The 24,427-nt window shown below is 40.5% G+C and overlaps 1 protein-coding gene across 9 annotated transcripts in view; it reads right to left on the reverse strand.

Moving 5' to 3' along the window:
* Positions 1 to 24,411, reverse strand: part of LOC103151425 (myosin-binding protein C, fast-type-like) — a 27,788-nt gene extending 3,377 nt beyond the window's left edge. The window contains exons 1-29 of one of the 9 annotated variants that reach the window (XM_007571466.2): positions 24,287 to 24,411; positions 18,273 to 18,287; positions 17,847 to 17,858; positions 16,281 to 16,301; positions 15,660 to 15,680; positions 11,793 to 11,816; positions 10,601 to 10,669; positions 10,158 to 10,306; positions 9,140 to 9,257; positions 8,971 to 9,019; positions 8,760 to 8,819; positions 8,525 to 8,688; positions 8,293 to 8,425; positions 6,834 to 6,958; positions 6,641 to 6,746; positions 6,368 to 6,537; positions 5,156 to 5,321; positions 4,968 to 5,074; positions 4,844 to 4,873; positions 4,601 to 4,743; positions 3,410 to 3,569; positions 3,207 to 3,311; positions 2,947 to 3,135; positions 2,686 to 2,820; positions 2,444 to 2,611; positions 1,334 to 1,422; positions 491 to 686; positions 280 to 419; positions 45 to 204 (exon numbers count right to left, since the gene is read on the reverse strand). In XM_007571466.2, coding sequence (XP_007571528.1) covers positions 45 to 204; positions 280 to 419; positions 491 to 686; positions 1,334 to 1,422; positions 2,444 to 2,611; positions 2,686 to 2,820; positions 2,947 to 3,135; positions 3,207 to 3,311; positions 3,410 to 3,569; positions 4,601 to 4,743; positions 4,844 to 4,873; positions 4,968 to 5,074; positions 5,156 to 5,321; positions 6,368 to 6,537; positions 6,641 to 6,746; positions 6,834 to 6,958; positions 8,293 to 8,425; positions 8,525 to 8,688; positions 8,760 to 8,819; positions 8,971 to 9,019; positions 9,140 to 9,257; positions 10,158 to 10,306; positions 10,601 to 10,669; positions 11,793 to 11,816; positions 15,660 to 15,680; positions 16,281 to 16,301; positions 17,847 to 17,858; positions 18,273 to 18,287; positions 24,287 to 24,308 — 3,046 coding nt within the window. In that variant the 5' untranslated portion in view covers positions 24,309 to 24,411. The remainder of the gene's footprint in view (positions 1 to 44; positions 205 to 279; positions 420 to 490; positions 687 to 1,333; positions 1,423 to 2,443; positions 2,612 to 2,685; positions 2,821 to 2,946; positions 3,136 to 3,206; positions 3,312 to 3,409; positions 3,570 to 4,600; positions 4,744 to 4,843; positions 4,874 to 4,967; positions 5,075 to 5,155; positions 5,322 to 6,367; positions 6,538 to 6,640; positions 6,747 to 6,833; positions 6,959 to 8,292; positions 8,426 to 8,524; positions 8,689 to 8,759; positions 8,820 to 8,970; positions 9,020 to 9,139; positions 9,258 to 10,157; positions 10,307 to 10,600; positions 10,670 to 11,792; positions 11,817 to 15,659; positions 15,681 to 16,280; positions 16,302 to 17,846; positions 17,859 to 18,272; positions 18,288 to 24,286) is intronic. The other 8 variants (XM_007571467.2, XM_007571468.2, XM_007571469.2 and 5 more) reach the window with 8 other exon arrangements.
* Between the last annotated feature and the right edge of the window lie 16 nt (positions 24,412 to 24,427).

Below are 24,427 nucleotides of genomic sequence, written 5' to 3' on the forward strand. Positions count from 1 at the left end.
CACACACACAGCCTCACACACACAGCCTCACACACACAGCTCACCTGTCTTGGTGATGACGGCCGTGTTCTTGCTCATCCGCGGCTCCTCGCTCAGGCCGCACAGGTTCTGGCTGTAGACCCGGAACATGTACTCGTTCCCCATGATCAGATCGGACACCGTGCAGTTTGTTCGTCTGTTGTGTTCGTAAACGGTGAACCATTCCTGATGGGGGGTGGAACATGTTAGATGAATGAATGAAACGTTGATCATTTGGACCATCAGGTCAAATCTGTCCACCTTCGTCTTCATGTCAGCTTTCTGGATGGTGTATCCGGTGACCTCACTGTTGCCGTCGTCTTTTGGAGGCTCCCACTCCAGCGCGGCGTTGAAGCCCCAGACGTCCGTCACCCTCACATTCACCGGAGGCCCCGGCTTCTCTGTTCGGGTTAGTTTAGCGACGTTAGAACCATTTTTCACATCCATGTTTCCTGAATGATGTCGACTTTACCGATGACCCGGATGTTGATGGTGGCTCGGTCCTCCATGTTCTCGATCTTGAGGACCAGCTCGTACGTCCCGGAGTGCTCTCTCTCTGCTGAGCGGATGAAGAGGATGCTGTCTACGTTCGTGTTGCGGACGTTCACCATCTTGGGATCGACCGGCTGGCCGTCCTTCAGCCAAGTTGCAACGGGATGCGGCTTACCCTGTGAGCCAGAGGAAAATTCATTCAGGAAAACTAAAATCACACAAGCTGGGACGTTTTGAGGCCTTCATAGTTAAAAATCGTAAATTCATCTTTGATTGCAGGTGTGTAATCTCACACAGAGAGAAGGAAATTCAAACCATCATCAGACAGCATCAGATCCCCTACGCCAACATCTCACTGCCCACTTTTCTAGCCAGATAGATTTAAAGAGGCGCAGCAAAAGCAAAGGCGGTAGATTAGCAGAGCTAGCTAACAACTGAAGGTGCCATCCAGGACGTTACTGTAGAATATGATCTGGAAAAATGATACAGAAATCCAGCAACAGTCTTCAGTCAGAGGCCTCTTCAGATGTGCTGGAAGACGGACTGCTACCAGAGGCTCCTCCTGTTGCAACAGCATTTAATTTCTCTTTTGGGATTATATAAATATGTTTTAATTTGAAAACCCAGGTTTAACCTGAAGCTGGACTGAGAGGAAGCGAGAGAAAGTATCCATCGCTCATCTTTAAAGAAACACAGGGAAGAGTGGCAACGAGGGGTCACCGAGTCGCCATAACAACCATTTATTTTAAGCCTTCTGTGTTGGCCTTAAACATGAGTGCCAATAATCGTTGCAGACGTGTTCGGCGCTCGTCCTGAGTCTAACCTGGAACGGGATGGTCAGGTTGATCTTCTCTCCAACCTTACGGATGTATTTTGTTCTCAGCTCACGTGGAAGACGGATCTTTGGATGCTCTGAAAAAACAAAAAACACCAGTTAAAACACAATTCGCTTTAATTTAATTGGTCGTTTTGAATCAGAAGGTTCCCAACGTTACAGCAGCGTTAAAACATTTACATTCGTTTATAATGAGAACGAATGCAGGCGGATTTATTTGATGTATTTTAGATGGAGTGAAAAACTACAAACTTCTATGGGGATTTACAAAAACAACAATTTATTACATTTATTGAGGGTTTAGAAAGTCCTTCATACAGACTCTTCCCACTAATATTTGGATAAATGTATTTTTGCAAATTGCCCGTCAACCACATGCTTTCAGTAGAAATGAAAAGCTTGGCGCTCTGCAGAGCTCCGCCCACTCCGCCATGACGGACGTCTAAACAACCAATCCGGAAAGGAAGAGGAGCGTTCAGTAGCAACTACTTACATTTACTTTAGTAACTTTTTAAAATATACTTTTACCTTTTACTTGAGTAATTTTATTATGAAGTGTCTTTACTCTTACTTAAACTTTACTTAGTAAAATTTCTGGATTTTCTTCCCACCGAATGAAAATCATGTTTTAATCAAAAATTCACCAGACAAACACAAACCTGCAGTTTTTGTTAAAGTTTCATGATTTTTTTTTTATTGAAAAGAATTTATCTGGAAAAATGATTTTCTTATTTTGTATTTAGTTAATTATATGAATTATTGTTATTTTGATCTTTAAAGTAGCAATATTTACACCAAACCAAAAATTAAATGATTACTGTTTTGATCAGTTACTCAGTACTTGAATAACTTTTTTACCAAATAATATTTTACTCTTACTGGAGTAATTTTTTTGGACAAGTGAAAATATAACTTTAATCTTTGAGTTTGCTACAGATCGTCTGTATTAGGGATGTGGGACCGGTATGTAAATCCATATTATTTTAAACTTGACATGGATGAGTGTTTGGCTTTAGCAGCTGAGTTAACCCCTGACATGCTGTAGTAAGCTCTGCTGAGTCTTTTTTACTCGCTCTCGTCTGAAGCCGTTTCACTCACCAACAATCTCTCGGATGGTGACGGGCTGTGACAGAGTGGCGGGCGGACTGCGGCCGGCTATGTTTACTGCCACCACCCTGAAATTGATCTTCTCTCCCACTGGGAGGCCGCGCACCACAAATCCCTGCTTCTCCCACAGGTCCGTGTTGGCGGCTACCCACTCGGTGTCTAAACAGCAGCACACAGTAAGTCACGGCGGGAGGAGTTGTAACCTCTGCTTCGGCGCGGCGCCGCCGCCGTACCTCCCTCTTTGCAGTACTCGATCACGTAGCCGTCCAGACCGCCGGCTCCGATCTTCTCCGGGGCGAGCCACCTCAAGCTGCATGTGCTGTCTGTCACATCGTGGACCGTCAGACGCGTCGGCTCGCTGGTTGGGGCTGAAGGTGACAAAACGAGAGACTCGACGGAATAAGTGACTGGCACGGCGAAAAGCAGGGCGAGACCCACAGGGAACCACAAGCCGAGGCTGAGGAAGACGAAGTGCAGGCAGTTGTGAAACCTACCGATGGGCATGAAGGGTTTAGAGTTCAGACTTGGCTGAGACAAGCCGATGCTGTTGACAGCAAACACCCTCATTTCATACAGGACTCCTTCAATCATCCTCTTGGCCTCGTACGTAGTTGGTTCGTATACGTCAAAGTTGAGCTTCGTCCATCTGGACGAGCCTTTCTTCTTTCTTTCCATGAGGTAACCTGTCGGAGTGGAAACCCAGATCTCAGCTGCGTCTCTTTTGGGTTGAACAACTTCAGACTCGCTTCTTTACCTTTGATCGGTGCACCGCCGTCAAACTTCGGAGGTTCCCAAACGATGGTGGCACAGTCCTCACCCACTCCGGTGCATTTGACGTTCTCAGGCGGGTCGGGCACATCTGGAACAGCACGGGTTAGTTTTCTCCAGCCAGGCCAGATGACGGCTGTTAAACCCTGCAGTTGGTAATTATGAATAAATGAACACATTTCCTCTTACCCACGATCTTTATGAACAGCATAGCCTTGTCTTCTCCTGCTGGGTTGGTGACACAGATGGTGTAGTTTCCCTCATCCGTTCTCTCGGCGCCCTCAATCACGAAGCAGCTCAGGTCCTTCCTGGACTCCACCCTGACCCGCCCTTCAGTGGCGATAACCGCCTGAAACACAGGAAGGCATGTGACCTGGGACTGTGGAGCGTTTTCAATTCACCAGATTTAAAATCAGCAAAATGAAAAAGGTTATACAAGTTCACAACTAGTGCTAAAAAACTAACAAACGTTCCTGTGGAAGAGAAGCTTGGTTCAGTAAAAACATCTGAGAGTCACAAATGAACAGGTTTAGGGCTTTGATGTACCTTTAAAACCAACTTAAATAACAAAAACTATCTTTGTAAAATCATACTGGTGTCAAAAATCTTAAAACGGATGTAAAAAATAATCATAAGTAGACAAAAACGCCATACTGGTAGTATATATATCGGCACCAACATCAGCCCGATAAATAAATAATAACAACCGATATTTATTTCCATATTCTATTCTAAAATCTTGGTAAAATAAAATCTGGTTTCATTCAAAATAATAAAAAAAGGCTGTAAAACGTCCATTTTCAAAATGTACAAAATGCCGAAAAAATAAATATTTGTGGTTTTGTCTAAAATCGCAGATTTAATCCAACACGGAAAAAAATGGGCCTCATTTTATTTCCTCCAAATGTGTCAAAGCAGTAGAGCAGTATATGTAATATTGGTGAATATCAGTTATTGACCAAAACAGCGACATTAACGTTGGTGTAATTATTGAATACTGAGCCGTTCCAATTCACGCTTCAGTATTCAGAGACTTTTCTGTGGAATGAAACTATAAATTATTTGCTGAAAATTTGCTTATTGACAGACTTTTTGGAAAACAAACTGGGAAGCTGAAACAAGTAGACACAACACTACTCCACATAGCGATTGGAAAGCAGCCAATCCAGGAGCGTCATTTAGTTTTCTTGGCACTGATTGGCTGTTGCCCCTAAAGTGGAGAAGAGGAAGACTGTTGACCTCAGAGTCCAGTTGAGCCAAGATGATTTCCACTGTGTGTATTAATGAATGTATATTTGGTGTCTGACCTGTTGGAGTGTTTTTAAAGGAGGCCTACAGTACTCCTGGGTTTCAGTGGGCGGCGCTGGTTGGTTCCCTCACCTCCTCTCCTTTGGACCAGACCACAGTGGGAGCCGGTTCTCCTGTGATCTCCACATCCAGACGCAGCTTGTTGCCCGCCACCACGATGATGGTGTTCTGAGAGACCATGTTTCCTGTGGTGTCCAGGTGGATCTTTGGTGGATCTGTTTATTAAAACAAAATTAAAGATAAAAACAGAGAACACATTTAGCTCAGCAGCAGGAATTAGATTATCTGCTGTTTCAGTGGGATTAGGAGTCCTACCTTGTCTTGGCACGTAGTCAATCTTAATTTCTGCATTGAGAGAGAAGAAATGAGTTGAAGATGTTACATTTGTAATAAATGATATGCACGTCTGATGGCTTAGAAAATATTTCCTCCTCCTCACCCAGAAAGTTGAGTTTGGCGGAGAGCGACAGAGCGTATCCATCAGGAACAAACGTGTAGTCCCCAGCGTCCTCAGGCTTCACGTCGTTGATAATCAGCCGGTGAAACCTGACGCGACAAAACAGCAAACATGTGTTCAGCTTTTAACAAAAATCCAGTCACATTTCATCCACCTGCTGCTATTCTGACCTTCCTACGTGAGTCATTTTGATGCGCTCGCTTGGCAGCACCTCCACTCCATCTTTGAACCACTTTCCGGTGACCTTGTCATCGGACACTTCACACTTGAACATGGCCTGGTCTGTCGCCCTGACTGTCAGGTCAGCAATGTCCTGCAGCACCTCCAGCTCCTTTTCTGAACACACAGGAGGAAAAAGTCATGAGAAAACAACCAGAATCAGGGAGCTGTAGCAGATTCCTGACGGAAACATGTTTACTTCAGATCATACTCCATTACCTTTTCCGAATTTACCGTCTTTGGTCTATTTTAAAATGTTTATGTGACGAAATAGACCAGTAAAAAGCAGAGAATAATTGTGAAGTGGCAGGAAAATTACAAAAATCAGAAAAAGTTTGTTTAAATTTGTATTCAACCAACTTTATAATCTAAAACTAAAAAATATTCAGAGCAACATGTTAACAATGTTTATCTACAATTACAGAAAACTGCAAAAAGAACATTTAGACACATTATCCTATTAAGACTAAAAAATTACATTTTGGTTTGATCTTATGCACGACTTTTGTTGTTTTGCTGCATAATATCTTAAAGAGGCAGTATTATGTCTTTTCCAGCCACATAGTATCATTTTATCGCAAATAACTATGTTAACTAAAATGATAAATAAATTTAACTTTGTAATTTAACGCCTCTGCTTCTTTAAGAAACTCCTGCTCTTTCTGAAACTCCGCCTTCAGGAAGTCATCACAACATCGCTGCAACATTAACCCTTTAGTTTTTACCAGCAATGCACTGAGAGCCTAACAGATGCTAACCTCTATCAGGTGTTTGCTAATTGCTGCTGGCTAGTCTGAAGGAGCTGAGAGGAGAAGTCGAGGCTAAGCAGTTGCTATGAGAGGCGGCGCTCGGTTGGCCATGGGAGAGTTAAGGATTTCTTAAACATGTATGAGCGAATCAAGGCAACACTGCAGAGAATAACATTATAACGTGGTGTAAAACTCTACAGTCAATTTTAATAAAGTTAATTGAAATGTGTGGGTTTAATACAACAAAATGCAATAAAGAAAAGGGGAGTGAATGGTTCTGCAGGCACTGTCCTGTATCTGCATAAAACATGGAGCCTTTTGTCCAGCAGTTCGGTTCAGCTCTGGCTTCTGCATTTAACATCATGAAATATTCACATGTGAGCACCAGAGGCTGAGCGAGTGATGCTGCTGTACCTTCCACCTCCAGCTCTCCTTTGGTGTGGCCTCCGTTTGTCCAGGCGTGGTACATCCCAGCATCGTCCAGCGTGGCCTCCTGGATGATCAGCGTGTGCTTTTTCCCGTCCTTCTTGAAGCGATACTTTGAGGAATCCTTGTCTTTGGTAATCTCCTGATCCTCGAAGGACCTTTCCGTTCAGAAACACATAAACGTGAAGACGAAGGAACGTCGGGAAACATTCCCAGTGGATTTACGTAATGATCAACATCAAGCTGACGGCGTTCACTGACCACATGACGTGAGCGCCCTCTTCAGACACCTCAATCTCAAACTCCACTCTTTCTCCCACCACCACATGGTAGTCGTCCATCAGCTTGGTGATGGTGATGGGGGGCTCTGCATAAGCCATTAGCTGTTACTTCATGGCATTTCTTGGTTGTAATTTCCAGTGGATGATGGCAGAAACATAAGGGGATGACGCACCTTTGACGTACACCTCTGTGGAGCATTTGTCCTCGCCAACCACACACTCGTACGCAGCATCGTCAGACAGGTTGGCCTTGTTGATGGTGAGTGTTCGGACGTTACCGTTGGCCTCCATCACGTACCTGGAGAGAAGGTTGATTGGGAGTCGGTGTGTGACATCACATCCCTATGTGTTCATTTGGGTTTGTTTTTAGGGCATTTTCAGCTTGAAAGCATTAAAAAGTAGAGCTGCATTAAAAAGTAGAGCTGCATTAAAAAGTAGAGCTGCACCAATCGCAGCTTTCTGGCAGATCGATGATTACCAATTTTTCGAAGAAGTCCATCAGTCAAATCTCTCTCACTGCAGAGTGGAAGAGGTCAGTGGCTGATTTTCAGACCTTTCCCAATATAGATCACCAATATCCCAAAGTTAAGAAAATTGGCGCTGATAAATTGGTGCACCCCTACTAAAAAGTGCTTTGTAAAAGTATTTACATCCTATACGCTTTTCAATTAGTCACATTTCAAGCATTAGCTTCTGCTAAATGCTTTGTTGGTATAGTGCAGTAGTGTTAGTGTAGCTAATGTTTATGATCAGTGCGGTAGGGTTAGCACAACTAAGTTTTTAGTTATCATGAATGGAAACCAATAGACTCCAGATGAGAAAATCTGGTAGAGAAACATCCAGAAACTGCTGGTAAGGTGCGCCGACAGTGTGTTGCTTGGTAACACTTTATTTGAAGGGGTGTGCATAAGACTGACACAACATCTGTCACGAACATGACATGCAAGATTTTGTAAATAATGACAATTTAATGCAAAGTTGGCATTTTAATGGACTTTCAATGCAACTTTTATTGCAACTTTGCATTAAATTGTCATTATTTACCGAATGACACTTCATGACATGAACATTCATAAAAACTTCTTCATGTTCATGACAGTTTCATGTCAGTCTTATTCACACCCCTTCAAATACAGTGTTACCTGTTGCTTCAAAAGACTGAATATGCACACCACACTTTTTAGATGTTCATTTGTGGGGAAAAAATAAATCCTTGATTATAACAGAGATTTGCACCACTCTGTTGGTCTATCTAATGAAATCCTAATAAAATATAACAACATTTTGGGTTTAAAGCGTTGCCAGGTCTCGCCGTGACGGAGCTCTTTGTGTTGACGTGTGTGTGAGTGAGTTTGCTTGGGGGGGAATAAGATCTCCTTTCTACTGGGAGGCTCCTTATGACCGGCTAAAAATAAAACCCGGTGACAACAGAATCGTCTCCAAAAGCGACGTTGTGCTTCTGCTAATTTTAGCGCTGCCCATTTAAAGCGCTGCCCATTGAGTCCGCCTCAGCTCGATTATTTTGACTCCATGATACAAGGCAACAAGCAAGGAAACGTGTCGATAAATATATTTATTCCAAAACGACCTGGTCAAACTGTGTGGACGTGTGTGCTGCTGTGAAGCACGTACTTTGCTGAGGGTTTGATCTCCTGGCCGTTCTTCAACCATTTGACCTGGACGTTGGGGTCAAGAACTTCACATGACATCACGATTTTCTTGCCCTTTTCCACTGAGTAGCAAGACTCGAGCCTCTTCAGGAAAGCTGGGAATTCAGACAGAAAGAGAAATTACCCACCAGCTGAAAGTATGTCACTGTCTGCCCACTCTGTAACCCCAGCTGGTCTCCACCCCTCTGACTTACCCTCACTGGGCTTCTGCACCTCTTTCATCTTTTTCAGACGTTTCAGCATGCCTCTCAGGTCGGTGATGCCGTACTGAAAGGCGATTTTCTCATACTCGCTCGGGTGGGCATTTTTCAGCAACTCCCACACGTCAATCTCTGGTTCCTCTTTTTGTTTCTTCTTCCTGTTAGCAACGGGAAGGAGATTTTAGAGAAAACCTGATGATCCTGCCAACTAAATGCTCATCATGTTTACTTTTTAGTAGCTTTCAGCAGGGCACTGAAGTCCAGATCTCCCTCATCCTCTCCAGCATCTCTGTATGTAGAAACAAACGGTGTTTAAAACTGACTTTACACAGTTAAAATGGACTGAAAGTCCTGCTCACACACACTAAAAATGTTACAAATAGGATGTAAGTTCATGCATTCCCACACAGAGACGGAAGAGAAATCCCTGAAGCACTCACGCTCTTTTGAATGCAGACAAAATATCTGCTTGGTCCTCCTGATGTGCAGCTGTAACGAGAGAAGTTGCCGACAACGCAGATTATTGCTTTGAGGGATCAAAACGGTAAAGCATGCAGAATCCGCAGCAGCAGCAGCAGCAGCGGCGGCTCAGGGTCCGTTTTCACTCACCCTCCACTGAGATCTCAAAGGTGGAGCTGTCACACTTGTCTTTAGCCGTCACCTCACACCTGTAGCCTCCAGCATCTCCAGCCACCACTTTGATGATCTTCATTTCATAAGTATAGATCTAAGGAAGGAGGATGCAAAGGGATCCATGTCTCTTGAATACATTTTGTCACATTAGGCCTACAAGCTTCAGTGTATTTTACTAGGATTCGACCTGGAGGGGCATTTATCACATCGTTTCATTTATCGTAAAAAAACTTCTCATCGTGATAAGAATTTGGATTTATTATTGTCATGCTAACTTTCAGTTAATGATGTAAATAAAACAAAATTAACAGTGTGGTTGCTATTTTCTCCACTGTTTCACGAGAGCATCAGTAAATATCAGTAAATTTAGAAATACAATTAAATTCAGTTATTGTGTACAGCTTACTACATATTTGTATGTAACTGTACACACAGGAGCAGTTTCAGAAAAAATTTATTCATAAGAATCAGCACTAATCCAACTCTGGGTGTTGTTTTAAACATGCCAAACCTGTAGGGGGCAGTGCAGCGCAGAGCTAAAACTTATGTCAGCCAATCACAATCCTTCAATGCAACCACAACTTCCTGTTAGGGATTAATGAAAAATGCGGCCAGGCGTTTCATATACAAGCTGGACTACTTTTAATTATTACTTATTTTTATTGATGTAAAACTGGTTTTTCATGTGGATGAAAGGCCAAAACGCATAAAAATGTATTAATTTCCCAAATATCCAACTATGTGCAGACTAGGCCTGATCATCGATAGCAGATGTTCACCAGTTTGAGAAGTTTTACTAATAATGAGTGAAAATGTAGAAAGTTTCTTCCACTTCATATTTAATCCCAATAAACTGAGGTTTGTGGTTGTGATGTGATGAAATTTCAGAAATATTCAGTAGTTATGGAAGGTGTTATAGTTTGAAAGATGATGTTGAAACAGTGGGATGGGCTCTCTCTCACACACACACACACACACACACACACACGCACACCTTGGTGTTTCTGTCGTAGGTCTCTTTAAACTGCAGGTGTTTCCCCGCCTTGCTGCCGAGGTCCAGCCACTTCCCCTTCAGCCATTTCATGGTGGGTTTCCTCGTCAGGGTGCTGGCGTCCACCTTGGCTACGAAGGTCACATCCGACCCTGTCCAATCAGAAAAAACAAACGAAAAAACGCAACAATCGACTCTGATATTTTACACATCACAGATTGGAAATCACCTGTCTGAGTGAGCGCACTGCAAAAACACAAAATATTACCAAACATTTATGGTCTAGTTTTTAGTGTAAATACTTTAAACAAGCTCCTATTTCTTACCGAAAAGTTGCTTGTAAGTTAATTTTCTCTTATCACCAGTGTTCTGAGATATCTGTACTAAAAACTAGATATATTTTAGAGTATTTAGGTTTTGCAGAGCAGGAAACAAATGAGCCTGACCTGTTACAGCGACCACGTTCTCCGGCGGCTTCTCCACAAAAAGCCCAGAGAGTGAAGTCGATTGATTCTCTGGAACAAAACCGTAAGAAGTTAATAAATTCACATTTTAGACGCCACTTTAAAATCTCTTATTTTTTTTCTTTTGGTGCAAAAGGAGTGCAGCAAAAAGACATACACAAGCTGAGGGCACCAACATATAAAACACATCGCTTATCTCCATGTTCAACATTCCCAAGATGGCTTCCAACGGCTACAATAACAATCCTTAATCCACAGGACTTCTGCTAATGATGGCAGACATTAAACTGGCATTACAGACAAGTGACACTTACATGCTTTTATTACACAGATCCTATCTTTGTAAAAATGTATCACGTGGTTCTTCTGTGTTTTTTGGACCCTCGTTTTAATCAACAGTTTCTCAGATTTCTTGTGAGTAAAGCAGCAACACTCCCAACAACGTTTCCAGGCAAGCAGAAGTTCCAGCGACATAAACGCCACGGCGAAGTGCCAATCAGAGGGTCCGCGACGTCATAACGAAGACAGACTGTGCTAATTATAAGACCTCTACCAGGACGCAGCAGCTGGTGACCTTTACACTTCCACACTTTGGGTCCCAGTTCTGGATTTAGAGTTCAGGTCTGTAACGATTACACACATGGAATCGGCTTTTTTTAAAAACAAATAATAATAAGACATGAACCTGGCAGGTTCATGATAATGTAAACAAATGAGATTTATATTTGTGTTGATAATTGGTTGGTGCAAAATTGAGTGAGAATGCCTGATTGTTTGTCCTGTGTGGCAGTCTGGAAATACCCTTTGAATAAATTTATTTGCCTATAATCATGTAATGCATAAATGATGCATTTATGCAGTTAAATTGATACTGCTCACCATCCACACAGTGAAACACGGTGGTGGTGGCGTAATGCTGTGGGGTTGCTTGTCTTTGACAGTAGGATGGTTCAGATCAAAACATACTTGATCAACGGCTCAGTTAAAGTCCAGGCATAAACAAAATGTTTCGATAATACAATTAAAATCCTAATTTATTGTAAATGGTTGCAGTCTGCCTGCTGCAGCAACACAACAGAGAAAGCACAACGTCTAACGAACACGTAGGATTCAACCATCTCAGTCATGCAGACGACCAGCAGCGTCACTGCGATGTCACTCGTCTCGCTCTTACCCTGCCCCGCAGCGCTTTTCTCAGCTGGGAAAAACAAACGTCACTTTTTAACATATGGAAGTATAACAATGTGGAGTTATACTGTGCCATAGGTCAACAGGGAGTAAACACAGCAAGTAGATCAGCTTGATTTCAGGCCGAGGCGTCTGAACGACGCTCATCGGTCTGGGACCAAGCAGCTTCAGAGAGAGATGAAATTACTGCAGTATTTTCACGTCACACAGTCACATTAAAACATTATTGTTCATGACGGTGGGATCATGACTGTCCTTTACTGACGCAAAGTAATCAAATGATTACTTTCGGTTTAATTGTCAAACACCAAAACAATTATTAGAAATTACTTTGATTGCTTTCTTTGGACTGATACCAAAAAGCTGCACGGCATAAAGTTGATATTCCTACAATAAGCATGTGTATTAGTTTGGGTTTCATATAAATCTGCCTGAGTCATCTAGAATGGCTAATTTCTATTGAATGCAATCACAGATGTACATTTTTTAGCTTCTGTTTGGTAGCGATGAAGAGGGCCAGATCACATGGCTGCAGCCCAAGTGGAGATAATCCCCTTTAACTCTATCCCCCTGTTTGTACGGCTGGAAACAGCCCTGGTATGATCAGCTCTTCACTCATGGAAATTCTTCTTGTAATAAATACGGCAAAGGCAAACTCGGTGTAGTTCAATACCCGCTTTGGAGTCCCAACAGGTGATGAAACGCATCATAAATATCAAAAATAGAAGCTAAAACGGACAGATGGAAACCCAGAGGGAAAGAAACGAATCCTGGAGCAGAGGCTTTCTGGCAGCTTGGTCTGGGGTCGAGTTTGCAAAGGTTTCTGGGGGCGAAAGGTGCGGTGACCTTTAAGGGCCACTGGAAAAAACACAAAGCAGAGAAATGACTTTTGTGTAACAAACAAGATGAAAGCAAACTCACTATATCTTTATTTTAATTTGTTTCCATCTGCAGAGGAAGTTAGTTGTTTCTCTGCCTGTCATTTAAAAACCCATGTAAATTAATTGTGATGTAATCATTGGTGTGATTATTTTTAGAGGAGATGGGTTCAGCTTGATGCAATATGATGGAAAATACTGGAAATTTTTCTGGTAAGAAGTCATTCGATCAGCAGCGATTGTTGATGTTGAAGGAAGAAGGTTCAAAGATTTAAAAAGTTGTGCATTTTCAGCATCAGAGTTGTAGAAATTAATTCTCAGGGATCAAATGTAAAAAGTAACCCCACTAAATGCAAATATGATTCTAGACAGTTTATAATATTTAATTTTAAAAGTGACTTCTCTTTCGTACACATGGCCTGACTCTTTCCTTACATAAATGTTTATAGTAAACATAAATATAAACATCATCTTACATTTTTCGCCTTCTTTTTTTGCTGCCTAAATACAATGCTTTATTGCATTAAAATGCCTTTTGCATGTGAATTTTAATTTGAAAAACCCACAGCTTCTCTCCGTCTTTCAGTCAGCAGCCTATGCGCGCAATTTGGAGGTGTGTGTGCTTCTCTCTGTTCCATTGGAGAACCCAGTGCATAGCAATATTAGCAGTTTATTAGCACGGAGAACATGGATAGTTAGCCTCACCTACTTGTTAAGATTCCTTTTGCTAATGGCTGTACGAACGGGAGCATTGCCTCCCAGAAAATCTCTCCCAGAACCTGTAAAGTCTGTCGTGAACAGATCCTAAAGCCCTGATGCTTTTAAAACATCTCCACATCTAATCTCCTCCTGGTTAGTTAATAAAATCAAGCTCTTCTCATGTGAATTTAGCAGGCGAGCTGACATGACCGACAGCTCCTGGGTTTCTCTTGTAAAACCTGAGCTAACCACCAACAACATACTTTATTGGTCATTTCATTTACGAATCTGCTCCAAAGGCCACAGTATCCAGTTTAACTAGATCATCTGAAGGCATCTGAGATCATAAAACATGCTCCTCCAATCCTCATCCTGTGCTTAAATTTGACCTTCATTACATTATTTTGCACAAAATCATTCTTGGATGCTGAGATTTCAGTCTGCTCAGTTCTGCTCATGTTGAGCTGCTTCAGGGCGTCCTGTCACTTTAAATCCACATAAGCTGCTGGCCACGCCCCCAACTCAACGTTTACACCTGCATGTAAAAATGGCTGCAATCAGATGCGCAATTATACAACAGTAACATCTATGAAAAGCAGAAGTGGAGCCAACTGTACAACCAACCGGAATGCAGCAGGTGGTTTCTGGATGATAAGTCAATAATTATTATTTAATTTCCCTTTGGGATCAATAAAGTATTTTTGAATTTGAACAAAACACTTGTCTTTTCCAGCAGCCATTGTAAAGTGCATACAGCTGCAAAACCAAACATCCTGGAGCTCAGCTTGGGCTGCGAGGGAACAACACAGTGCCTTCCGATTTGTAATGTTACATCCCAAAGGATTTTGAAAGGTTTCATTTTCCAGACACCAAAAAACATCAACTTATTTCCAAAAACACTGCTTTTTCTAAGCGCTTGGGTTGTTTTTAGAAGAAGCAGAGACCCAAATGGAAGTACAAATATGCACAAAATGTGAATTTTGCATAATAGGTCCCCTTTAAAGATTCCTTCAATGACTCCACTGCTTGACCTCATAAGTGCGGCTCGGTTTTCGCCCAAGAGCTGAGCATAAACGTGTCCTGGAATCAGATGATGCTGGTATGCTAGCAGTAACAACTGCTTGTGTTGTACTTCAACACATCTGTGCTTCTGCTCTCATTGTTGGAACTGCCTGCGGGACCGGAGCAGCGCACAGAGCAGCGTCATAAGTCACAGATGGGAGGAGCAGGCCTCTGCTCAGGGAGCAGCATCATGAAAAGGTCAGAGGGCATACGCAGCGCCATGACAACGGGAAGCAGAAAAGGACGCCCACACGTGAATGAACTAAATACTAATTTCTCACATAGATACAAAGTGAATAGTTCCTTTTTTGTTTCTTGAACATCTTGGGATTCCTGGGAAGATCCAGAACAAGAGAAAGCTGCTGCCTTCGATTCATCGCATGGGCTGCAATGTGACGAAGTTCAGAACTACAAAGGTAGTTAATACCAATTAACAATGTTTCACCTGATTGATTTTCATCCAGTGCACTATATTTGATAACAGCATGATTTAACTCATTTCTCTTTGGGATCAATAACGTATATTTTAATTTGAATGAATGTTCTGCAAAACACAAAATCTTACCAAGTATTTTTGGTCCAGTTTCTAGTTCAAATGTTACTACACTTGAAATAAGACAAAACTAACTTGCAAGTAGCTTTGTAGCGAAATATAGAGGCTAGTTTTAAGTAAATAATTCCTTAATATCGATGAAGAAGTACTTCTTTCATTAGCAGATTATTTCACTTATAACAAGACATTTTTCCCAGGTTACAACTTAATTTATCTGCCAATGGAACCAGTACTTAAACAAGTGCGTACATGTCGCTGAAAAGTTTATTTTAAGTTAGTTTGTCTTATTCCAAGACATGCTAATAATACTATCTTGCACTGGAAACTAGACCAGAAGTACTTGGTAAGATTTTGTGTTTTTCACAGGTGATCAGCGTAGAGAAGCTCCTTCATTGTTCCTTACAGTCTGGCAGCTGCGTCTCTGATTGCAAAGGAAACTTCAAAACAAAAAACTTCAACTTTGCTTTTTCTACACATTTAAAAAGCAAAACAAAAACTTTAGAATAATGAGAGGAATAAAACGGGTTTTAGATCAGTCCACGATAAAGCAGTCAAAAATAATATCCAATAATCGTAAAAATTAATAGGGATGAAATGGATCAAATTCTAAAACTACAATAACGTTATCAGCACTCAGGTGAACATTTCCTTTATTTCTTACCATCATCGTCTGCTTCTGAACCTGGTGCAGACAAGGAAGCAAAACCACTGAAAAAGCTGCTTTAAAGCAGAAGCTTGTGCACAGAAACGATGAAACAAAACGTGCAAATAAAGCAGAAATCTAAGACAGAGTCACATAAAGAAATCATCTGAAGCCAAATCAAAATGTACAGACAAGCTTACAAGTTCTGTCTTCAGTACAATACCCAGAATAAATAACAAGGATCCTCACAAAAAATCCAGCTTATTGCTCAAGAGCGTTTTTTAAAATCCCAGATGCAGCATATAATATACAGAAAACAGAGAGAAGAGCAGCGCACCGGCCACCAAGTCTGGAATGAATTATGCATCATAGCAGCAGAGCGCTTAGTGACCACCACCATGGTAATTTCATTTTCATGTTCATTAAAGTCATTTTATATATTTATCAATAATTTATGAGGGTCATCAGGGCAAAAATAAATCACAGCTCATGCAGCTGCTTCCATTGTGGAGCAGACCGGCACATGTGTGCATTTTTTATGCATGCATGAAACAGATTATGTATGTGTGTATAATACATTAGGACATTGTATGTCAAGTCAGGCATCCATGTGGATTCACTGCCAGGGTTTAGTCTTACCTCCATCTGCTGGCGGCGCATCTAAAGGAAAGGAAGGGAAATTAGAGTCCATCATGTGTGGAAACAACATTCAGTTAGATTCTGTCTACATGGTTTTGCCAGTACAGATACATGTTTAACTATAATAATATCTCCAGAGATAAGTACATATTGCTGAGGATTAAGAGAAAAAGGTTTAAATTTGACCCAAATGATTCGATCAACAAACACTTGCAGACATTTTCTCACACTCTCCATGCCTGCAGTGAAATGTAGTCCAAAGGTCAATGTGGGAAACGCGGCGCATGGATGCAGAAAATGCATCCATTTGCACTCAGTCAGTATAGATCATAATCCACATGAATGGATTATCTTCTCTGCCTCATTCAGAAAAAAGGAATCAGTCCATGAATAAACGTTCAAATTCACAAAAAACTCTGAGGAATCACAGTGAAACATGGATATTAAATTAAATATATTCAACCACAAAACCAGAGAGAAAAGATGGATGCAGTCACTTGCAAAAGTATTTACACCGTTTCAAACTTTTAGCCATTTTGTCAGATTATAACTTCACTGGGATTTTTCTGAGGTAGCACATAAAATAGAAACATAAAAAAAATAAAAATAATTCCAGATTTTGAATCAGTAACTGAAAAAATGTGCATCAGGATCTTTTGGTGTTTCTACCAGTTGTTCATGTAAAATGTGTAAATAATGCCATTTTAAAACACTTCAACTCAGATTTAATGGAGAGCTTCTGAAAATGCATTTTCAAGCCTCACCTCAGATTTTCAATTGGATTTACACCAGAAATTTGACTAGACCACTCAAATACAAAAACAACTTCCCCCTAACTGTAAGTCTGCAGCTGTTTTTCTTCTGCAGGACTACACCTTTGATAGTAATCAATAAATCAATCAATTGCATGATAAATTAAAACAAACTCAGTAATTTCCATGAGCAAAATTTATCGTTTATCTCCATTTTCTCTCTTTCCACCAAAATCTGAATGATAAAAGTTTTCAGTTTGGTGATTTGGTCTCAACCAGCTCTTATTTTGAAGGACAATTTTGTTTACAAAGTCTTCAAAATTAATTTTATTTTTGTTTTGTTTATTTATTTTGGATATTTAAAATGTTTTCCAGTTCCAGTGTTAAATGTTCATAAATTTAAAGTTTACTGATCTTTTCCATTATATCACTTAAAAATGGTCTCAAAACAACATTATTGTTTATCGCAATAACTTCTAATTTATCGTCCAGCAAAATTTGACATCGTGACAGTTACACACAGGAGAGTCCTGCATATGTTTTGCTGTTTATCTATCAGAAAATCTCAATAAAATACATTAAAGTTTCCAGTTTTCATGAGTGAAAAATGTGAGAAAAGTTTAACGGGTTGGAATATTTTGCAAAGTTGCTGATAAAACTGCATCATTTTCCTGCAAACTGGTTTATGAATGATTAAACCACTCAGCAAAGAGGTTTTATTAAAATATAATCACTCCACCTGATCGCACTCAGGTCCACACACATAAGAAAACACCTCAACTCACAGAAAACAAAAGTACAGAAAGCCTCTCACCTTCTTCATCAGCTGCCGATGCATGTTTGTTTTACGCAGCATAACAAGTTATATCACCATAGAAACAAAACGTTAGCAGCCGAACAGCAGAGGAAATCCAAACCATATTCAATTTACAGATGATGTAAGATATAAAAGAGCAGCTTTTCACCCAGAATGCCAGAAGGTATTAATATCCCCATTCTGTAGAAACACGGCGCTATTTATAATTTAAATAGAGATGCTCTCCTGACAGAACGTCCATGAATAAATAAAAAACATTGCGAAAGCTGATTAGAAAGTGTTTGAAGTCTGCATGAAACCAACACTCGACATGATTTGTGAGTAAAACTCTGAAAGAAATATATATGAGCCATAAATGTGTCACAATGTGATAATAGGAGGCACAACATAAATAATGGGACAAAAGCAGAAACGCTGACTTACCCTCCGCCGGTTTAGCTGTGAAACAGACAGAAAACTGTTACTTACACACATCGTTTACATTTTACACAAGCTTTCATCAGATCCCCTGATAAAGATGTGAAAATAATCTTTCAATAAGTTTCTTTTTTGTAGGAAATAAAAAAAAAAATCCTGTTTGCGTTAATCTCCCTCGTCCTCTCTTCCTCTTCTGTTCAGCATTACATTTAAAGATCAAGGGAGAAAGTTGATTTGGTGGCTGGTTGTGCATTTCTGCTTTGATTTGGCCGTTTATTTTAGATTATTACCACATTTTAAGACCCAGTGACGACCCACCCTTACAAGGATTCTTTGTTTCTCACCAGATTAATGTGCTAAAGTCCCAGTTGAGTTTAGAAAACTCATGTTTGTGATGGAGGGACGGAGAAAGCTTGTTGGTAGCTTCCAACGGTTGCTTGGTGACAGCAGGACGCCCCTCCATGCTGCTGTTCTCCAAACACATTTTTTCCCCATTTTTCTCCCACTGCATGGTGCCAAAATGTGAATCCTCATCCTGCCTGGAGGCCACAGGCTAAAAGAAGTACAAGTCTTTGTCACAACATGTTTATATCCAATGGAAACTAACTTAAAATATGAAGAAAGAGTTTCTGGGATCCTATTAATTATTTTCTTAATGATTTTCTTTTTGTATTTTTTAAAAATGTCAGTGTTAGATCATGTTTCTGCTGTAAAGTAGTAATTTATTTTAAAGTTACTTAAAGAGTAACTACAGTGAACACAAAGGACACTGTATATAAAGTTACATGAAGATGGTAACCTGTATATATATCAATAGATGTTAAACCTTTAAAGTGTCTTTTAATTACTTCTTGTTGACAGTATTTATATAGACGCCTGCCTGGAATTGATAGCTTTAGATAAAGCGGATACTTCAGGAATGCTTTAGCTCCAAAGCGATGACTTAAATTTAACAGGAACAGGAAGGTTCCCCTTTGAAATTTCACATGTCACACCTGGACCAGGACTTTGAAACGGATATCCTGATGTAGCGACATGATTAAAGCTTAAGCTAGAGCCATAAAGGAGGGAGGGGATGTGCCTTTTTAACGAGGGTGTCTTTGTTGAGACCTAATTTGGGTAAAAGAAAATTCTCAACTGAAATAGAGGCGTATGATCTACCCCAGGCTCCCCGAGTGTCTCAGTGGGGGTCACTTCAGTGGCTCTTAAAGGCCAGGGACGGTATCTTATGACCTCCCTGAAGCCAGGCCACGTTCTCCCAAGCTGCACGCACTTTCCTTGAATAGTAAGCCAAGTTAACCATAAGAGCTTCACGTCTCGCTGGAGGGCCGGCTTGAAACTCAGAGGCAGAAAAACCAAACCATTGCCCTTGTAAGAGGGATTTCTTTTCTTTTGCGTTACTATCAATAGGTTTGTCTCGCAATAATGTACTAATCAGTTCATTTGGCATAACTGAGCAGTGCAAGTCTTTCTGGTGTAAGATTTTTCCATGTATGTTAATATCTCATGTGTGATGTTTTGTATCTTTTTCTTTAGGATAGAAATGCACCACAAGATGCAAAAGCAAAATAGGTCAAACATGGATTTAAACAGAAAAATTCACTAAAAATTCCATTGACCTTTGCAGCTACGTCAGAAAGTCATTCGAGGCGCCATGATGGACGTCAGAAGTGAGGGACGGGAGAATTGAACAGAGCGACTGAGATTGTTTTACCAAGTTGTTTTTGCCAGTTTATTCATGACTTCTACGTGTTTGAGTTTAACTAATTTGTCTGTGAACGTAACACACCTGGTTGGGGCTCGTAGACGGCGGGATTTACAAAAGTAGCCATCTTAGGGTGCGTTCACATTGCAGCCTGAAGTGACCCAATTCCGTTATTTTGGCAATTCCAATTTTATTGCCGGGGCTTGGTTATTTTCCGTCTTAGATGAGAACCGTTACTCCTCGTAGCATTATGCTAACGGTTGTTAGCTAGGTTATTTTCCGTCTTAGATGAGAACCGTTACTCCTCGTAGCATTATGCTAACGGTTGTTAGCTAGGTTATTTTCCGTCTTAGATGAGAACCTTTACTCCTCGTAGCATTTTGCTAACAGCTGTTATCATGGTTTGCTTGCGGCTTTTTTCCTTTTTAAATGAGAACATCAACCGACACGTTCAAAAACAAAATGCTACTCGACTCGGAGTGCTGAACAAACTTCTGAGAGGCCGTTAGAGGACACAACACCTGCATGGAGGTAAATCTGCATCAGCATCTGCTGGTGTAATCCGCCGGGGGAGGCGAGGGTCTTGATCATCTTCAACAAGTTTGGGATGAAGCCTGGTAATCAACTTCTGCACAGCTGTTTCTCACAGTTTAAATGTTTCCCTCAGACACCCTCAGAGGTTCCATGTGCAGAACGGTGCAAGACTCATAATTAGTCCAATTTTTAATGCTATGTAGGTCAAGTCTGCAAAATACACAAATACTGAAGAGAGGGCTGCAAATTTTGTTCTTTTATAGGGGGAACTTTTCTGCTTTTGTTAAAGTTTTTTAACACTTTGTGATGCTACAGTACTCCACTGAGATTTTACGTGTCACTTTTACTTGGATGCTCCTAAATAAAATCAGCAGCCTTCAGAAACCCCTCAAGTGTAATTTAATCTCTGCATAAATACAGATCTTATTTGGGCATTAGAGGTTTATGAGCACCATAAATATCACATTTTGGAGGGCTGACACTTTTCTGATTTTAATTTTTTTTAAATAACCACAAATTAGTTTCCTTCTACAAAAAACGTTGTTTGGGGATGTGATGTGACAAGGTGAGAAAGTTGAAGGAGCTTTTCGTTAAGGTTCATGTTTTCTTTTCTGTGTAAAAGAATCCGATCAGCTCTTCACCTCGCCGTTTGTTTACATTTCTATATTTGACTCTGACGATCTGATTTACAGCGTCGTTAACGACACGGACATAAAGACACGCTGGGTTTATGGCTGTATCTCAGCCACAGATACCATAACACATTTTTTTCTCATTTACTAAGCCATGCCAAATCCACTTCTTCTGAGGATACATTATGACCACGGCAGAATTTAACAGGAATTATTTATCAATTTCATACCAGCCATTATCAACACTTTTAGATTATTTCGGTTTTCTGCAGGATCCCAGTTGTGTGAACATTTTAAATGAAAACTTACATCTAGACTGAAATCTACATAATTTATATATTCAGTTTTTCATATTTTTTTAAAGTTTGTCTTAACATTACACAATAAATAATGCGCTTTTCAGGGAACTTTTATTTTTAAAAGCAGCTCATCAGAGAGCTGCCACTCAGGGTCGGAGTTTCCTGTTCAGTTTCGGTTTATTGTACGTCGTTTCCTCATTGATTGCGCAGTGACAGATAGTGTTCGTAACAGTTTTTTAAAGACGCCATTATTCATTGACAAAGAGAGAATTAATCATGTCATCATTTCAAGTCAAGGTTCTTGTATCCAGACAAAGATAAACGGCGCTGAGGGACTGGAAAAACTTCACGGAGCAGTTATGGTTCAATTTACTCTCATAGTGTTTCATCAGCACACAGTGATGAAGGGAATTATGATCATGAATCACAGCATCGCCTCCAACCATTGACTAGAAAACTGTCTTGTGTTTGATGGACTGCCTTGGAGCCGAGCCAAATCCAGAACGGCGCATCAGGCTGCTGACCGAGGAGGAACTTTCTGGTTAAAATTGGCAGATTACGCCATGATTTATCTCCACCGGCACAGCAAAGTGGAAAGGCAAAACCCGATACACTGGGGTGGGGTGAAACCCGATGAACGTACAAGGGGAAAAAACGTGTGAGAGGTCACTGCTTATTCCAGAGTATTTTTAGCAATTAGTTGAGGGGCGGGATCAGGCTGCTATTGACTGAAGCAGCTCAGATTTTGCTTCAACTTTTCTAGTAGATAAGAAATAGTAAGCCAAAAGTTTGAGAAATGAAATGTTCACAGCTCTGAATCAAATTGTAATTTAACTAAGCTGACTGGAAAATTAACTCCTGGACTTTGATTGCCTCCTAAGATCTAAATTAGTTCGGCACTGAAGTTCCAAGACAGTGAGTTTTTAAATTCTCTTAATAGTGATCCACTTTTAGCAACTGCAGCCTATCGGGTGTGGAGTCTCAGGAAGCTGCATGAGGAGGATTGTATCGTCAATATTTTTTACCTTCATATCTGACTTGTATAACCAGACACTTTTGGCAAACAAGCTTTACAGTGGGAAGGTCGTAGGTTATCTGGGACCCAACTTAAGGCTCCCATGAAGTTATTTATTTAACAACCAAAAGTGGGATCTGCTCATAACCAGCTGAATGTTAGCAACTCTTAAGGGAACTCAAACAAGCTAAGTCTTTAGAAAACCCAAGCTACAAGATATGCAAGTCTTTAGAATACGTTACTTAGCAGAGTGTTTAGAAAACTTAAGTTTGATAACTTGTAATATAGCTCAAACTAGCTGTAGGAAACTAGAGCCAATTCAAATTAGCTGAGTGCTTTAGGGTAGCTCCAGGTCCGTATATACAAGAACTTAGGAACACAAGAAGGTACGAAGTGGGAAAAAACGGTTCTGTCCAAGATTTTACAAACTATGCTAAATAAAGCTTTAAATTTCTTTTTCCAGTTTTTTACTCAGGAAGAACACTTTTCTTTTTTGTTAGGACTTTTCATATTTCACAAGAACTGAAGTGCGGACCTTTAGGAAGTCCTTCCCAATGTGGCATTATGTTACAACGTCATGTCATTTGGTTCCTGCATCACCAGGAAAGAGAAAACATTTCTCAGACAAAAGCAGAACTTTGAACATTTCTGCGTTTCCGCATTAATTCACATGTTAGTTGTTGGCTACCAGTCCAGCCTGACGCGGGTCCCTCAGTGCTGGGAGGATAAATGCATCAGTTCTCTCAGAGTATGGACAGACCTTTTGTCTTTAAGAACTGAAGCTCATAAAGTGTTTGGGAAACTTAAACTTAATGCCTTCCTCAGTCGTAATTTGTCTTTATTTAATTGCAAGCTTTGTGTTTCAGTTTTGTTTAGCTGAACTGAGTTGAGTAGCTGCTAGGTCAACAAAAGAAATGTTCAGTTTTATTTTTGCTACAAATAGTTAAATATTGTAAAGTAGCATAAGGAACCCAGGTCATTTGGATGCTAGTAACGCCTTTAATGAGCTTATTTTAGTTCATGTGGGCTTGGAAAAGGGCAGCACATACGGAAAACGTCTTAGAAGTACCTTTTAGTTAAAAATTGCAAAATACTTGAATGCAACATAAAAGACTAAAAACATTGAAATAGTCGTAATGTGTGTTTTCTATGTGATGCACTGAGGCAGAAACTGAAACATGAACCTGAGACCCTGAGAGCTCAGAGCAAATAAGCTGCAGTGTGTCAGTGTTACTAACACAGTACATGACAGCGAGGATGACTCTGGTGTCTTTCACAAATACACAACGATGATGTCACAGCAGGTGGATGGGTGACAGCTATGGCACCTAAATCTACATTTATAAACTCAAAGTCTAGCAGTAATTTAATTTCCAGTACTTGCAACAAGAAGAAAAGTTTTTCTTGTTTTTGCATCATTAATTCACTTTTCTCCATTTTCTCCAACATCCACAAAATGAGGGATTTCACTGTAACAAATGTCTTTTTTTATTTTGAGGTCTAACTTGGGGAATTAAATACTCTAAAGTTTGTTACTTGCTGCAGACAGTTTGACTGTAATAAGTACAAACAATCCACGTTTTCTCCCAAAACAACACAACCATAGCAGCTCTTAGCTTGTTTTCATAAGTGAACGCTTTAAACTTGCTTTTCTCACATAAATATTTGAGATGATTCCACTTATTTCACAACATGCTTTAGAAACAATCAGCATCGTGTATTTTAAACGTCAAACCAGAGCAGGGCATTTAAATTCAAGCATCAACACTGTGACTTAGCCACGTCTTTGTCTGTAATTAGGATAAATTATGCTGTTATAACAAGTATCTGCATACCTTCAGGGACTGGCTCAGGCATGGTTATTCCTGCGTCTCCTCTTTTCTGCTGGATGACTGAGGGCTTGTGGGGCTTATTCCTTTTATTTCTCCCCTCTCTGTGTTATTCAAAGCTTCCCTGGAACTCAAGTCCCCCCACAC

The sequence above is a fragment of the Poecilia formosa genome, unplaced genomic scaffold, assembly GCF_000485575.1.
Source record: "Poecilia formosa unplaced genomic scaffold, Poecilia_formosa-5.1.2 Scaffold281, whole genome shotgun sequence".
NCBI classification, from domain to species: domain Eukaryota; kingdom Metazoa; phylum Chordata; class Actinopteri; order Cyprinodontiformes; family Poeciliidae; genus Poecilia; species Poecilia formosa.